The sequence below is a fragment of the Notolabrus celidotus genome, chromosome 4 (assembly GCF_009762535.1).
Source record: "Notolabrus celidotus isolate fNotCel1 chromosome 4, fNotCel1.pri, whole genome shotgun sequence".
Lineage (NCBI taxonomy): Eukaryota > Metazoa > Chordata > Actinopteri > Labriformes > Labridae > Notolabrus > Notolabrus celidotus.
In genome coordinates, this window is record NC_048275.1 from 31,094,315 (window position 1) to 31,111,872 (window position 17,558).

A 17,558-nucleotide genomic window follows, 5' to 3' on the forward strand; every position below is an offset into this window, starting at 1 on the left:
AGAGGGATTTCTCTCCCTGACTGATTCTGCTGTAGATTCAACATGCTTAATCAGTCCAACAGCACAGACAAGGGCCAGCTAGTGCCAGTGGTGCAGGACACAACACAACATCGGACAGATGCTCACCAACAGCCTAATGTTAGCCGTTATCTGTCTGGCCTGTCAGGGGCTTTAAGTAGCAGACTAATCTGATTAATTCTTGTAACTGTTCTCTTCATTTTCCCATGATTAAACTGGAGTTTCCACCAGTGGAAAAGCTGCAAATAATCATGTGTCTGTGTTAATTGATAAATCCTTTGTATGTCTGGTCATTAGTGATATGACTGGAGTGCTGCAGTGGTTCCACGAACGGTCACATAATTAAACCCTGACTGTAAACTGATGAGACAGATTGATGAAGCCATCTGGTAACTCACTTTCTCTGAGGCCAGGCACCAGCTTGAAAATGATCTCCTCCAGGGTGTTGTCCAACCTGACAATACAGAGAGAGAGAGGTGTAAAAGGTGCTGGAGGGAGAGAGAAGGATGATGGATAGGTGAGGAGAAAGTTTTATGGGTAAGGAAAGTATTTAAGAAGGTGACATGAATTAATTCATGGGGGGAAGTGAGAGTGTGAGCAAAGAAACATCATGTGAGGTTATAAAAAGAGAAGACGTCATTGTTAAAAAAAATGGATGGATAAAATAATAGTGAGGCTTTGAACTAAAAAAAAAAAATGACAACTTTAAAAGAGCTCTAAAGAACCAAAATCAAGAGATAGAAAGTGTGACTAACTACCACTACAATCAAATAAATAATCTCAGTAAAATAAGAGAGAGCATCTTACCTGAGCATCTCCAGGGGGTTGGTCTCGTGGACCTGAATGCCACATCTAGGACAGTCATTGCTGTCCTCAAAGTGCTGCACAATGCAGCTCTTACAAACTGCAAAAAAACAACAATCATATATTTCATCTCTAATGACGGCTATTCACCAAGACAACTTGACTTGTTTAAGCAGTCCTATGAAGTAGATGGTAACAACAAGCAAGTACGCTTACTGGCTAACAAGCTAAGATGAGTTGTTTGAGGATTGCTTTCTAGGGCAGTGGCAAATTATTGCACTTGGAGAAATGTTACCAAGTGCGAGTTAACATGCGAAAACTATGAGGAGAAAAATATATTCCAATTAACAGATTTGTTTTTTTATGGCTGCACCTACTTTTGTAAACAAAATTATAATGAACATAACAAACAACACTAAATTTTACTCTAAATATTTGTAACAGCTTATAAATATGTGTCGATAGATACGTTACAATAAGAAAAACTTTTCCCACAGCAATAATATCACATTAAAGCAATATTGTGATAATCAATACACTGCAAGACAATCTTACAGTAGGGTAATTGTACTTGTTCATCGCACTTGGGTGTGGTCATGCTCAGATGAAACTATATATAAATACATATATATATATTTCAATTGCAGAACAAATATTAACTAAATGTAAAAATCTTGAAAATGGCATGTTTAAAATTAAATGCAAATTTGCTTGTTCTTGATGGGCATAACCAGCTTCTGTATGTACACCTGTTAAAACATAACAAACTTGTTTTTATGTTAGCCTGTATGACTGAAGCTATAGTCATATTTTCTGCGATGTTGATACTATAGCCGGGTGTTTTTCAGTCAGCTTCCATTTCTCCATAGATGTTAGTAAACTTTTGCCGTACAAGCACCAGTGTTAGTCTCGTACATCATGCAAGTTTTTAGCACGTAGAAATGCATTACCCACTTGTTGTCAATAAATAGGCATTAGTTATCACAGAGGGCTCCATGGCACGTATAGTCCGCTCATCATATAATGTGCTTCAGCAAACACACTGTTGAATTTACAACTGCCAAGATTACTTTCAATTGTCTTGATGAACTTCTGCTATGTATTTGCACTTTGCCAAATGTGAGCAGTGCATTGTCCACTTAATTAACAGAGAAATGTGTGCGTGTCTGTTTCACTCACAGGTGTGCAGGCACTCGGTGACTGTGGTCGGTTTGATCAGGTATCCTCTACACAGGTAACAGGTGATGAAATGGTTAAAGTCTCTCACAAAGTACCTCCTTCCTGTAGCAGCCATGTTTGGAGTAGTTAAGCACTTCTGCAGCAAGACACTGAGCCAGAGTCAAGAGTTGTAGTTTAAAGCCAAAAGGAAATGTCACCTCCTTGTCTTAGAAGAGTCAGACATCCATTCATGACAATGACCAACACATAAAATTGCAGTTACAGGCTGAAGTTGCCTGCTAGAGCTTGGTTAGGTTTTCTGTCAAGATGAGTTTGGAGTTGCAAACACTGGCTAATGTCAGTCCAGGATGATGCATGTGTTAACTATCCACAAGTCATGAGAGAGATGAGAGATGCTCCTGTGTGAAATCCTTCTCCATTCTTTTCTTTTTCGTAGTCACTTTTACTTTCAGAACATCTCCCTCTCAGATCTGAGACCGCGGTCATTGAACAATGTTAGTACCATTAAAACAAAAAAGGTAACCAGTCCATCCAGTCTGTGTTGTCCTGATTCAGAAAAACAAGCTTGTTTAGTTCCAGAGAGTAAGATGTCTCACTCTCCTCCCCGTCCCTGCCACAGTGCCATTTTTTAATCCATGAGGGAGAGGTCAAAGGTCAGCTGACGAGTCTGAGGCCAAGGACATCTACTCGGTTGCCTCTTTCCGATCCGACCGCACATCATTTTAGTGCTGCTGTGGGCGTCTTCTTTCCCTTGGTGACAATCTGTGACAGCGAGGTGTCCGATGACCTTTGAACTGCAAACTGAAGTTACCCTGGGAGAAAACAATGCAAAAGGTTTGATTGGGACTGTGCTACGTTCAGAGAAAATGTTTCAAAGATTTCATGAGAACATGCTGGAATTAAAAGACCTTAGAAGGGGTAAAATATAATTAATGTAGAACTGAATAAGATCAGATACTGAAATGTAAAGTGGGCCTCAATATAGAGCAGGAAGCACAGGAATAATGACTAGAGAAGCTCAACATGAGGATCACAGGCTGTGAACAGTCAGCTTTAACAGTCACTTTAAAGGTCAACAGAACGACTTGGATAAAACCCAGCCACTTATGAATGTCACCTCATAGACTTTGTGAGATTTGAAGATCAGATTTTTTCAAACAACAGATTTCATAACCCTTTACTGCCATTTGAAACCCTCCCTGCACACTGAGATAGCAATATCACCCCTTACCAAATCAAACAAATATTAACAAAGTATCCACACTCTTCTAATAAGAAGCTTAAGCAACTGAACAACTCGGCTGATGGAGAGTGAAGAACTTTGTACCAAGCATGTCTGACTAAAGTTATCATTTAAACACAGTCTTAACTAAATTTAAGATTATTTAAACTCATTTTTGTTTTTTATTATTAACAAGTAGATTTAGAAAGCATTTCAGAATGTGATTATTTTTTAAACAGAGTAAGAGTCTGTCTTTGAGTTTACCATCTTTGCAGTGCACTGTGTGTCTGGATGTAGCAGACTATTTTCTGGTCTGCATCACAGCGCTGAGTCCGTGCATCAGAGATTACGTCAACAAGCGTCCGTGAATAAGCATTGAATTGCAATGGAGAGAATGGATACAGTGACCTTTCTGCATTTGCAGATTGTGAACACTTTCTTATCCTTCACGATCTTATATTGTCCTATTGCACACCTCTACTCCGGATATACAACTAAAATTAAATATTAGATATTAAAACATTTACTTCCTCTGTTTTTTGAGAATACTCAGCCCAAATACTCTTTCATTCAGTTGTCTCAGAAAACAACCATAAATACTTTCTCTTGGGGTTTTTCAAAGTAACAGATGTCCTAGCCGTTTAGACTGAAATTTTTATTCTGACTAACCAAACTACTCCAAAGGTGGCAAAACACTTTAAAAACAGACGAAACTGAGCACATTTATTTGACATTACTAAACACAGGATTACAGAGTCTATGAATAAACAGTAATTTGCTTTGCCATGTGTGCCAAGAGTTAGCAGAGCTAGCACCACCAAGCTTCGGTCTTCCTTGCAAGTTAACATCCGCGTGACTGACGGTTATGCATTAATCTTTTTGAGTGGTTCTATGCCAGTTTAACCAGACACAGCCTACATACAACTTTATCTCCAGTTTTAAGATCAAATACTGCCAAACTGTGCTGCACTATGAGACGCCCCCTGTCATCTGTGCTGGTTTACATCCAAGTAGTAGAGCATTATAGCATTATGGCAGTAGCCATTAACTGGAGTTACAGCCACAACTAGTGCTCTACTATAGCTCAGACACAACATGAGCAGCACTTCAGCCCTACGATAATAAGAGTATTGATTTTTAGTTTAACCCATTAGTAATTCTGGTGCAGATTAGTAAGGGTAACAACATTTAAGCATTTAGTTGAGTGAACGCTTACATCCCTACTGATGCCCCAATTTAAAAGTTCAAGGCTCCCCAGTTATCAAGATGACCCACATACAGAAAACTCACTTGCCCAACAGCTGTATCGTTTGAGTATCTGCACAATCTTTTAAGGTTCTTCATATTTTTGAGCCATCACACCTGTTTTGTTGTGAAGCATTTTCTTATATTCTGTAATGAATGGAATCATTAATACATAACTTATGACACTAAAATTCATCTAACAGGATTGTTGCAGTTCTGACCTACATTTATCTACCCCTGGATTACATTACTATAGATAGCTAAACCCTTCAACTTGCCCCCATTCCATCCCCTTTTTGATGGATCTGAATGAATTTTGGTTCCTGCACCAAATAAAGCTTTTCCGATTAATACTAAGCTTTAAAATGTTTTCTAAGAAGTAAATCTTAATTTGTACATGTGCTGGGCCTTTTAAGAAACATGTTTTCAATGCTGATGTTACAGTAAATGAAATGAGTGAGACAGTGAATGTTTCTGGAAGTGGGATTAGTCACTGTGCTCCGGTCTGACTCATTCCCTTGGTAAACACACAGCAGTTTGTTTATGACTTGATAACATGCTACCTTTAAATTCTTACTGTGTAAATTATATTAATAACAGTCTAAGCATAACCATTTTTTCTAAGCAGGTTGTGTGTACTTATCTTATCAAACATCTAAATGTGTTGGGATACTGTATTTTCACCAGACTTAAAATGAGTCATCGAGTTTTAGTGAATTTACTTGGCACTATGTTGAGCTACTCATACAATGAATGGTAGGGGTATGTAATGATATGACCGTCAGGACAACTCAGAATCAGTGTTTTTCTGTGTATTAAAGACACGAATTACTGTAGGATAATGATAGAAATAAAGTTATTGTCATCACTGCTCTGTGTGACACTTAATAAACAGTAGGGAGACAAAGTTGAAAAGACCATACTGAATATTGCATAAAATGAAGTGAGGACAATGTTGAAATATTATAAATATATAATTGAATGACAAAAAGAAAATGAAACCTTTTCATTGGTGAAGTAATGTTGCTCTAATGAAGCATCCATTGATATCAGTTTTGTTATTATTGGGACACTTCTTTCATAGATTTCAGTCTATCTTCCAGACTGTCCGGGCGGACTGGGATAGCACCAAGAGCGCTGTGGGAGATCTCACATGTTATACTGGTGGCTGTTTACATCCCCCCTCTGCCAACCCGACTACAGCGTCCAACGTTCTCAAAACTGCCATAGCCAGACTCCAGACAGACCACCAGAGTGCCCTCTTCCTGATCTCTGGGATTTCAACCATTTATTTTCTACAGATCTTGTCTTCTGCACATACTTTTATTACCATTATTTTCATTGTATTTTCATTTATATCTTATTAATTACTTATTCTATTAATATTATTTGATATTCTTAATTATTGTGTATAGGAGCAACTTTTATGACTGAATTTCCCCCCAAGATAATTAAAGTATTTCTGATTTCCGATTAATATGTACCTTCCATCTTTTTAATATGACGTCACAAAAACTGCATATTGACATTGTGTGTACGTCAGGTGTGTAAACATTGGTGGACACATGCAGGACTGGATCCAGGCAGCTTTACTCACTGCATAAACTCATACAGACAGAGGAAACAGTGTTTACTTCAGTGTAGACTCCTGTTTCATTCAGCGTGGGTCGCTTTTATGCAAAAAAATCTGAAGTGCGCAGTTCAGAAATCCCCCTGAGTGTCCGTCAATGAGACAAAGTCTCGCACGCGCACACAGAAACAGGAGCGTGCTATTCCTTCACACGGATCCGCTTATCTCATCGTTAAGGCGCGTCACGGTCTACGTCACCTGTGTCAAAACAACATCAATGGACGACACATGCTCATTACAGTGACACACGCTCATATTAAGCCTAATAGGCTACACGATCTGACGTGTGTGTACGCATACGCGCATGTCGCAGCTCGATACTGTATATCCATCTATCTACACACATACACAAACGCGCAGACACGCGCACGCAGCACGTATCGACAGTAAAAGTTACAGAGCTTCATGTCAAGGCCTTTTGACGACACGGACGGGAAGCGCACCGCACGCGAGTTATGCACTATATGCGTGAACATACCGTAATCCCGCATGTGAGAGTGCACGGCGACGCACTTTCCGTTTCAGGAGAGAGAGCGAGAGTGGGGGGAGGGAGGGAGGGGTAGAGAGAGAGGAGAGAGGAGGTCCAGCCAGCAGCGTCAAAGTTTGGCTGTAACGTAACGCGACCGACGTCGGCTGATGAATTCGCCATCCGCGTAGAAATAATAAGAAATAATAACACATACCTCACCTCCGGCCACACTTTCCCTCTGTCCCCGGAGTTATGGGTGCCGCGGCTGGACAGGAATGTCCACCATGACACTGCCGGGTCCTCTTGCTCAGGCTGGTCCTTGTAGCCTACTGGGAGAGGAGAGAACACGGAACTGGTCGGCTCGGATCTGCCCCAGTCCGTCCAACAGCCAGGCAGGCAAGCAGGCAGGCAGTAGAGAGCAGCGGTGGGCGGGGAGCCACCAGGCAAGCAAGCGAGCAGGCAGGCAGGCAGGCAGGGCTCGGAAACTGAAAGCGATTGTGTAACTCAGCGACTATTGGCCTACAATACACACAGTCACACACATACACGTACACAGTCATATACACGAAACGCACCGACTGCTGTGTGGAGAGATGAAGAGGGATGGAAAGCAGGTGTCTTGAAAAAATATTCAATAAATACGAGGTTGATATAAAAACAGGCTGTCAAATACACCCTTCATACACCCTGAAGACACACCTTTATATATTATACAGTATTTGTAATATTTTATTAAAAAGTTTATTTTCTAATATAAAAGTCAAAGTATTTCACATTATTCAGTCATGTAAATCCAAGTAATTGAGTTATTCAACCTACTGCTCTCAAAAGTAGGCTATGTATTTGGTGTTATGACTTTTCGACAGGTCTTCAAACCCTCTGAATGCTGTAAATACTGTATCTCTGTTTTCAGCATTCTTTTCTCCTCTGTTTGAACTGTTTCCACTTAGAATGATTTGTCACTCATTTCTGACAGACAGCTGGATGTAAGGAGAGAGACTCATGAAAAGCCTGGCTGTACCCAATAGATCATAAACACATCACTTTAGTTCGCTGGTATATGTATAGGCTACTGTATATTTTTGTGTCTTCTTCCCCGTTCAAAATTCATACTTATTCGATTAAAAAGTTGGATACTGAACTGAAATAAATAATGCCTACTATACAAGTAGTACGTAATGATATTGCCAGAATTCAGTTTGTAGTAATCAGTATGTGAACAAGAGCAAAATCTGCAGTATGCCAAAACAACCAGGATGTTGTACTGATTCCGGAAGATTTCGCAGTATGCAGCGGACCAGTCTCCCTCACGTACCATTTCCCACAATGCACAGCGCTAACGTTCCGCTATTTTTTTTTTTCTTCTTTTTTGACGTGGGGGGGGGGGGGGGGGGGGCACTCTGTTTCTATGTGCTGTGAAAATTATTAAATTCCATATAAACCACTTCTTAACTGCTTGAATCATAAGTGATGCTAAAGCAGCAGTTTTGCTATCAGCTTGGCCGTTGTTTATTTCCGCTTTCCTAAACCGGAAATCCAGTGATGCCTGGCTCAGCATACTGCAACACAGATCCAACAGAACAGTCATACTACATACTAAATTCAAAGGCAGTAGGTAGTATGTATAAGTACAGCATACCACATTTATAGGTCATATGTAGCAGGCCGTTTCGAAAAAGTCAACGATACTTGTCAAACACTGGACTGGCTGATGGTGAGGACGGAAACACCAGTCAGCTCAGACGGCTCAGACAGTCTATGAGGTTGATTTTATTGGCAACCTGAAAGAATTGATTGAAAAAAGATAGGAATGGTCAATGAATTTGCAGTATTGAAGTCCTGAATTTTAGTTCAGTCTCTTAAAAGAGGAAGAACAGACACATAACAAAAAGGCCACAAAAAGTAGGCTATATTCTTATTTTATGCTCCTTTGCTGTGATTGAGACATCAGGAAAAGAGATAACCAGAGGAGAATTAAATTGATGGAAGGTTGTTAAGTTGCAAGCAAGGAGGCAAGGGAAGATTGATGCAGTATCAAGTTTAGCTTATTATTTAGCACTCTGCCTTCAAAAGCCTGTACTGAGGAGGCTTATAAGAATTATAAGAATTGTACAAAGTGAAATATTGACCTGGTTGACACTTCATTAAAAGTCTGGGAACTAGGGTATATTTTTAAAGAACTTTAGGTACTTTTGAACACCAAATCTCAACACGCACTTGGCAGATTGCTGTTGAATTTTGAACATGTATTTAGTGTCCACAGTGGAGGACTCAATCCAACTTTGGTAACGCCCAAGCTTTCCTTCTGCACTATGTTGAATGTTTCAACACCTATTCGACAGATAGTAATTAAATTGAGCACAAAGTGTCATAGTTAGCAAAGTTTGGGGTTCAGTCTCATGCATACCTGACAAATATACCTTAGCGCCCAATTTGGTGTTCATTATGACACATGAGCACACCTCTGGTTGTGGACTTCAGAGTCAGGGAGCTACGGTGGCCCTGAAGTGCAAATCACAACGGCAATTCAGAAAACACAATGGCAAATCAGAAAATACAACGGCAAATCAGAAAACACAACGGCAAATCAGAAAACACTACGAGATTAACCACTGGGTTAGGGTTAAAACAAAAAAAAAAGACAAATCACAAAATCGATATTTGCCGTTGTGTTTTCTGAATTGCCGTAGTGTTTTCTGATTTGCTGTTGTGTTTTCTGAATTGCAGTAGTGTTTTCTGATTTGCTGTAGTGTTTTCTGAATTGCAGTAGTGTTTTCTGATTTGCTGTAGTGTTTTCTGAATTGCAGTAGTGTTTTCTGATTTGCTGTAGTGTTTTCTGAATTGCAGTAGTGTTTTCTGATTTGCTGTAGGGATCAACCACTTCACTAATTTGATGTGCATGAAGCTGCATCATCAGGTTCAATATTAAGTATGTATTTGGGATCAGTTAGCTGCATAAAGTATAATCATATTGGCCATAGCTTTACTTTGTGTATTCTGCCAATTCCAAATACCAAGTTACACTATGGATGCAACATCACTGTCTCAGTGTTTTCATTGTTAGCTAGTTAGCATGTTTAGTCTTACCCAAAGTGGCTTTATGACCAAATAGTGCATAACAGTGCCCTATAGTTTTGCATATGAGGGATTGAGGTTTTGTTCAGGTCCAGCCCTGTTATCTGTTAAGGCTACACCTTACAGCACCTAATATGCCTGAAATCAGGAGCACAAACACACCCCCTTGCTCATTTCATTACCACACCCATGGGTTGAGCATTATGATTAAAACTGTTTTAAATGGGCCCATTTTTTGATTTTTCCCCCAGGAGACTCGTTGCTCCTGCACAGACACACTGAAGGGGCCACTGGGGGGAAAGCAGTCTTCAGTGACATCACCCTGTTGGATATGACCTCTTGTTTTGCGAGGAGGAATGTATCACCATGGAAACACAGTTCCAAGTCACAGTCGGACAGTCCTTGAGATTATAAATTCTCCAGTGAAAAATTTGCCTTGCAACAATTTCAAAAACAAACAAACAAGAATAGGTTTCTCTTGTGGGACAATATCAGGGTTGCTTAATGATCCTCGTCCCTCTATTTAAAGTGCAGTTAGTCTTTACTGGGTTGGTTTACTGAGTACTTCCTGTTTGTGATACTCTATGACAAGATCAAGTAACAAGCAAGTTTCATAACCTTCTGTTCCAGTAATGAGGAAAAAGTAAACAGGATGGTCATAAAGAATGATGCTGACGCCAGACTGGTATATTATAAACTAGACATGTCATCAAAATGAGAATTGGGGGTATGACAGTCTGAGGTTTCCAAAGTTGCTTGTTGAATGTACTCTGTCAGAAGGATTCAACATATCAACTCATATGAACAACTCTTATAGACTGTAAGGGACCAAGCAGTAAGGCACAAGACAGGTGTAATTTTTAAAGAAAACTGGGTTTTTATTCTACCTAAAATTTGCAAACCAAATTCACAAACCAAAATTATAAAGAACTAGTCCTTTCAAAGAGGTCAACTTAACATAATTCAATTTAACACAACAAAACGTAAGGTGTGATCTAAACTAACAGACCTGACACAATGAGACAAAAAGGAACTTATATAGTGGTTGGGCCAAACCAAGTTTAACTCAAGGGGTAATCAAAATGGACACTTAATTAAACTGGATTCAAAGTAATACTAACTAAGCCTAAGGGTGTCTGCCTTTCGGACCCTGACTGGTAGATGATTCCAAAGGAGAGATGCTTAGAGACTTTAGGTACGACAAGCAGGCCTGCATGTTGGGAGCGTAGCGTTCTAGTAATATGGCACTATGAGCTCTTTAAGATACAAAGGTTCCTGACTATTAAGAGCTGTGTAGGTTGGAAGAAGGATTTTAAATTATGTTCTAGATTTTATGGAAATAATAATTATTTTAAAAAAATCAAATTAGTGACGGACAGAGTTTTTTGGTGTTTAAAAAAACGGACACAAATTAGGGGAAAAGGACAACAAACTGACATAATGTGTATGTATCATTTCTTAAAAGTATATGTGTGAAGTGCAACCAGAGATGTTTACATGGAAATAATGTAGAATTGAATTACATTCCAATAAATGAATTGAGAACAATAATACAGAAAATCATAAATGTTTTTGTCCTAAATCTACAATTTTCAATGTTTAGTAACTGTAACTAAAGTTAGTTTTTAACTACAAATTTGGTGTTCCAATTAAACCAATTAGTGCCAACTGTAAGGATTAGTGAGGAGAGGTTCATGTCAGTTTAAATTAGAATGAAGTCTAGAATAAAAGAGGGGAAGAAAAGAGAGATGGGGATAAAGAGACAAGATGTTACAGCTGGGAGACAGAAGGAGAAAGAAGGGGAAGGAGTTTGTTGACAGGGCAGGAGACACGGAGGGAGGTGGAAAAAGACAGGTATGTAGGGCGAAACAAATAAATATGAACAAAGAGACAAAAGAGCAAGGGAATAGGAAGGATGAAAAGGAAGCAAAGACAAAAGATGTAAGTGAAAAGAATGGAAGATACATCTCATGACTTGTTTTTAAGTTGAGGAAAAAAAAGGATTGAGACCTGGTAGGAGAAAAGTGGTGAAAGAATCGAGGCCTAAGCTGGAGAATAAACATGGAGAAAAGAGGTTAAACAAAGAGAGATAAAAAGACAAACTATCAGGATTCAAGTACAGATGGATACATCAAGCAGAAAAATGAAGACAGCAAAGAAAAAGAAGAACAGAGAGAGAAGGAGAAAAGAAAGAAGAGGAAGAAATAAGTGTCTTAGTGACTCAGCTGGACAGTTTTTAACATGGCAACAGTTTCACCACCTCATATTTTTATCTGTTTATTTAAACCACACAAGCGTCACACTTTGTCTGTTGTGTTAGGTGCAGGCACGCTGGTCTACATAGATACAGGAGCTATATATACACATATGTATCATTTTATAGCTGTGTTTTATGTGCAGCAAAAGTGTGTGTGTATGAAGGGGAGTTCGAACAATTATGTGTATCATTTATTGTGTATTACTGAGACACGTCTGTCACTGATGTGTTTAATTTCATCACTAAAGATGTACTTGTGTACATTATAAGTCATACAAGCTGTTCTTAGAGGATGTATTGATCCATAGTGGTGCTTTGAGCTGTATGTTCAAGCATGCTAACTAGGGTTGCCAACTTTCTCACTACTAAATAAGGGACAGGTAAACAGTGCCATGGTGGTGTGAGCATGATGTGTGAATTCAGTGTATATTCATATTCTGATTCCACTGGAAATGCAGACAGTGTGTATATTCCCTTTAATCCTTACTGTAACATGATGTAACCTCATATGAAGAAACCTTGAAGAAACCACAATTTGACTCTTTACCAAGCGGCAACCTCCGGTCTAGAAATATGAGTCCAATGCGGATGTGTTAAAACTGCAGTTCATCGAGGATCCGCTTGAGGCGGGCTCCGGAAGTACCAGAAACCACTTACACACCAATTCAAAAAAGACGATCTTTACAGCAGAAATAAACATGTTTACAGCCTGGTATAAAAGACGAGTGTAGTCTGGATAGCTCATTTCTTGATTGGCACACACTTTAGAGGGGTGAATTTTTTTCTAACACGGCAATTTCCAAGATATTGGGTGCATCTCAAAGCTCTAAACTGCAGTCTCCTCGCTCCTCGGTCGAACCGGAAGTACTTACTGACGCGCCATTTTAACTTGCGTCCCAAAGCTCTAAACGCTGCTGGAGGAGAGAGGAGCGAGGAGCGAGGAGACTGATCCGAGGAGGGATAATCGAGGAAACACGAGAGCAGACTTTGCGGAAGTCTTTTCTCTGACAGACACGCCCCCTTATCGCATATCACTCACCGATTGGACGCTGCAGCGGCTCGGACTTAACCGAAACTTAACATCAGCTGAGTTTAATAACAGAGAAAAGATGGACCTTAAAACAGTCATTAAGGGTGCCCTGAAACAGATCATAAACATCCGTCGGTTTCTGAACAGTCTGTGTGTGATGAGCTGAGATTGAAAAGTGTTTGATGTGAATTTTAAAAACAAAATACTGATCGCAAAATCATAAATTCAATATAACAGAGGATGGATTATGTTATATCTGATTGTTTTTGTCAGATTCACTGTCTAATGAAATAGAGTAATAGAGTCTAACATCATTGATATAATATATATATCAAGGATCAGTTATTCCTCCTGTTAGTTTCCCCATTTGTTCTTGTTTTCTTCATGAAGAGAAGTCTGACAGTAAAGTTTGTCTGTTAGTAAAAACACTTTTTATATTTCCTGTCAGGTTAATAAAGTTTCATACAAGGCTGATCATTAATGAGCACAGGGTTTGAAAAGAGTTGCATGGTTTCTATTTTCCCTTAAAGTAATAAATCATTTAATAATGAGGCATTTTACCGGTGAATCGATCCGCGATGCTTTAGGACAGAATAAACAGAGAGCTGAGTCTCTTCATGTGCAAGTGTGTGTTAAACATGTAAACACAGAGACAGAGCTCTGTTACTGTTTATATTTATCAGAGTTATTACAGTGAACATGTGTGCAGACACAAACAGCTGTTAAAGTCATCATCACAAACCGACGTCACTTCACGTGACGCTCCGGAGGAGAGGATGTCTCATTTCTCTAAATACAAATCTCCTCTCTCCTCTCTCCTCTGGTTTCATTTCCTCGCATCTCTGGTGGGCGGGACTAAGACGCGAGGAAGAGACGCGAGGAAGAGACGCGAGGATGGACGTTTAGAGCTTTGAGATGCACCCATTGAGATAACGAGTTTTCCAATGAAAGGCACAGCTGACTTGATTGACAGGAGGGAACACTGTAGCTGTTGGCTGGGAGGTTCAAAGCCTGCCTCTTAGCAGAACTATGGCTACCGCTGCCAATTAGCCTCAAAACAGCGCTTCAGAAACAGATGGGTGACATCACGGATACTATGTCCATTATTTATACAGTCTATGCTCTTCAGATCAAAAAACAGGCAAAATAAACATTAAATGCAAAAGAGGAGTATGACTCAATAAATTTACTTTTTCCAAGGATACTTTTTGCTGCTATTGACTGACTCAAGCAGTCTTTTGTCCTTTTGCACAGCCGGCAAGAAGTCCTTGCATGACAAGTCAAAGTTTACAGATAATTGCAGTTCATTTTTGATCGGCTCTGTGCTGCATTTGTTGCTTGAATCGGACCACTTAATGGCCATCAGAGAGAAAATCCTCTCCACAAAGGTATTTGAACCTGGCACACTGAGGACAAATGAGATGATCTTGAACATGTTGATCAGGTTTGCTTTTCCAACTTTCTGGAAAACTACAGCCCACTTCTCATCTGTAGATTTGGTGGTATCCTACCTGGCTTTCTGTATTTCCAGAACTTTTCATAGAGTTGGACCATGTGCTCCAGGTCAGTGAAAGAGAGCTCCTCATAAAGGCCAATTGATTTCAGTTTCACCATTCCATTTTCTTGTGAGAAGTCAAACCACTTGTCAAGGTATGCAATGGCAGAGTCATAGAACTTCACAAAGTCCTCTTGCTGCTTGGACTTCTGTGCTGGCAGTTGTTTGCCCATCAGCTGCTTGGTCTGGTATCCAAAAAAGCTGTCCTGTTTCCACTGAAGCATCTTCATTTTGAACTCTCGGACTTCCTCGAATACATCTGTGATGCAGAGCTTTGTTTCCTCCAGTTTTTTTACAAGTTGGCCTTTTTCACGTTGTGAAAAAGCACAGGTAAATCTCAACAGCAGTAGTTTTTTCTTCATCCTCAAAAATCCTCCTCAGTGCAACAGGACAGGTCTCCCCAAGTGACCTGAAGTATGACATCAGAGCTGGCCAGCTCTGGAGGAGATGCTCAACAGCTGGATAAAGTGAGAGCCATTGTGTGCAAACATGACACAGAATTTCACGCTATTCCATGTTAACAAAAGCAAAAAATGCACGCAGTTCCTCTCCTTGGGAAGCGGATACTGAGAAGTGTCTGTAGATCTTCAGAACAATAAACTCAGTATCCACTGACAGCTGATCACAGGAGTGCTTGCAGGTGTTATTAACTATGTGTGCTGGGCAATTAGCTTTCAGAATGCAATTGTTGGCACTGCTCAGATACTGGTAAACGAAGTGATGTTTTCCAAAGTTGACATTGGCATGCATAGGCTGTGATGTTTCTAATATCCAGCTGATGCTTTTCCAGACAGTTCATCAGAGCTTGATGTATTCACAGTTTCATCACTGTCTTCATAAAAGTCAGGTACCTTGCACTGCACTCCCTCAGACGCAGAGAAATATCGAACGCACACACAGGCACAGACAGGAAAAATGTTTCTGTTTCCCTTTTTTGAAGCATCTGTGGCCAAGGAAAAATACTCACCTTTGGTTGGGGACAGATCATCCCAAATATCCTGCACAGTCTTTGGTCCTAAAACATTTGTTGTAATCATCTCTGCTTTTGTTCTTCCCAGCTGAATCTTCTTCGCAACATTTGAGTCATGAAATAAGGCACCATTGAGCTTGACAAGGCAGTCCGTGCTGTTGTAGCTGAGTCCGTGTTTTACCGTATGGTACACATTTTAGGCCTCACTGGCTGCGATTTTATCATTTTCTGCAGTAGATGTAACGAAGAACACACCGATATTGCTAGCACCTACACTAGCGTGGCCTTCTTGTGCATTTCTGTAGAAGCATGCTAAGTTAGGTCATTTTCACCTCTGTGTCCAACTGGAAATTCCCAGCGGCATGAAGTGCAGAAGGCTTTCGTCAAATCACCGCTGACAGGCTTAACCCATGTCTTCTTTGCTTCCCATTGTTTGTTGTAACTGCACAGTCTTTTCTTTTTTGAAGGTTTATCCATGTTTGCCTTTGCCGCGTGAGGGGCCTGTGATTGGATGACAGGTGGTGTGATTGGCAGTGATTCTACCACTGCCGTTTTATCTGATCTAGGATCTATAGAGTGCAGTCTGCTGTATTTACAAGAGTTAATGGTCAATTGCAGGACAATTGATGTCCCGTATGAAACAAACCAATTTAGTCTAATATACGGGATGTCCCGGCTAAAATGGGACAGTTGGCAACCCTAACGCTAACATACCTGCTACGTGAGTGCTAAAAAAGCAGGTGTAACATTTATGATGTTCTACATAGCTTTTTGGTGGCACCCGAACAAGCACTGATTTGTACAACACAAATAGTAGAGTAAACAAACATGGTGGACAATGACATAGTTGTCATGAGGAGGGTGTTCCTGGAGCAGCTAGGAAAGGCACTTGTAACTCCACTCATTGAAAGAAGGAAGCATGTCCCCCGCACAGAAGCCTCTGCAGCAGTTGTGAAAGCTATTCAGAGTGCAGGAACTCCTGATTAACCTGAGGATCCAGCTGCCACAGCCGCAGCCCCAGCAAGGGCAAGTAAGAGGAAGAGATGTCAGTTCTGCCCTCCAAAGGAGGACTGTAAAACACATACTGTGTGCTGCAGGTGTAAGAAATATATCTGCAAAGGCTGTGCACTTGCATACTGCCCTACATGTGCTAATTAGTTGAATGGATTATGTTATTTTTCACATTTTTGTATTGTATATTGTCTTAAATTGTTCACTGGAAAAAAAAGAAAGAAACTGAGTCATTGGGATGAATAAAAATGCATTCAAAACTCCTTTTTGCACATTTCTATTCTTTTCTTAAACTATAGAAATACAAGTGAAGAGGGACAACTCAGGTATTCACACATTTTGTGGTGAATGACAAGTTGTTTCTTCAAGCAAGATAAAATTTGGTGTTTAAAATTCAATTAAGCTGCTTATATTGGGGGTTTAGTGAAGACGGGTCATTTTGACCCGGAGGACACGGGGTGTATACAGAATATGAGGACAACAGGGGGGTTAAAATAGTTCAACATCTCAGGAATTAACAATCTTTAAAACAAACAAACCTTAATCAGACCAGACACCAGTTCACCCAAGGCAGAGAGACAGACAGGGGGCTATTCCAAGACAAAATTAACTGTTAGCTTTAAGTAAGTCCAAAATTACTTAAGAAAAAGCATGGAATAACCCTTTTGATTTCTCACCAACCTCAGTGCAAGGAGCATGTGGCAACCAGCAGGCAAACCAGACAAACAGGCAGCCATGTTGCCACAGGTGCATTTTATATGGTTCACCTGATTAAGGGGAGGAGTTGACCTACTTCCAAGAAGCTGCATTCAAAGCCAACGATGAAAAGCCAAACACTAGGAGCACTGCTCCCACTTCACTTGCTCCTTCAGTTGAAGAGGGGTGCTTCTACAAAGCCTTAGAATTAACATGTTTGGTTATTTTATTTCTAGTTCATAGTGTTAATGTTTGAGTTTTGTTAAGAAATATCTACTTATCTTTTGTTACTGTTTCTGACAGAAGCTTGTTTTAATTTGGTTGTTTTACCCTACTTTTGTAAATTAACCCTTATAATCAAGGTTCACTTTATTGGCTTTCAATCATGTTAAAAACA

At 40.0% G+C, this 17,558-nt stretch overlaps 1 protein-coding gene across 7 annotated transcripts in view; it reads right to left on the minus strand.

The window, feature by feature from the left end:
- The window catches only part of pcgf5b (polycomb group ring finger 5b), a 32,229-nt gene extending 15,045 nt beyond the window's left edge, over positions 1 to 17,184 (minus strand). The window contains exons 1-6 of one of the 7 annotated variants that reach the window (XM_034682717.1): positions 17,147 to 17,184; positions 17,005 to 17,055; positions 6,782 to 7,052; positions 2,002 to 2,813; positions 826 to 922; positions 417 to 472 (exon numbers count right to left, since the gene is read on the minus strand). In XM_034682717.1, coding sequence (XP_034538608.1) covers positions 417 to 472; positions 826 to 922; positions 2,002 to 2,116 — 268 coding nt within the window. In that variant the 5' untranslated portion in view covers positions 2,117 to 2,813; positions 6,782 to 7,052; positions 17,005 to 17,055; positions 17,147 to 17,184. Of the gene's footprint in view, positions 1 to 416; positions 473 to 825; positions 923 to 2,001; positions 2,814 to 6,781; positions 7,087 to 17,004; positions 17,056 to 17,146 lie in introns of those variants that run through there. The other 6 variants (XM_034682720.1, XM_034682716.1, XM_034682719.1 and 3 more) reach the window with 6 other exon arrangements.
- Between the last annotated feature and the right edge of the window lie 374 nt (positions 17,185 to 17,558).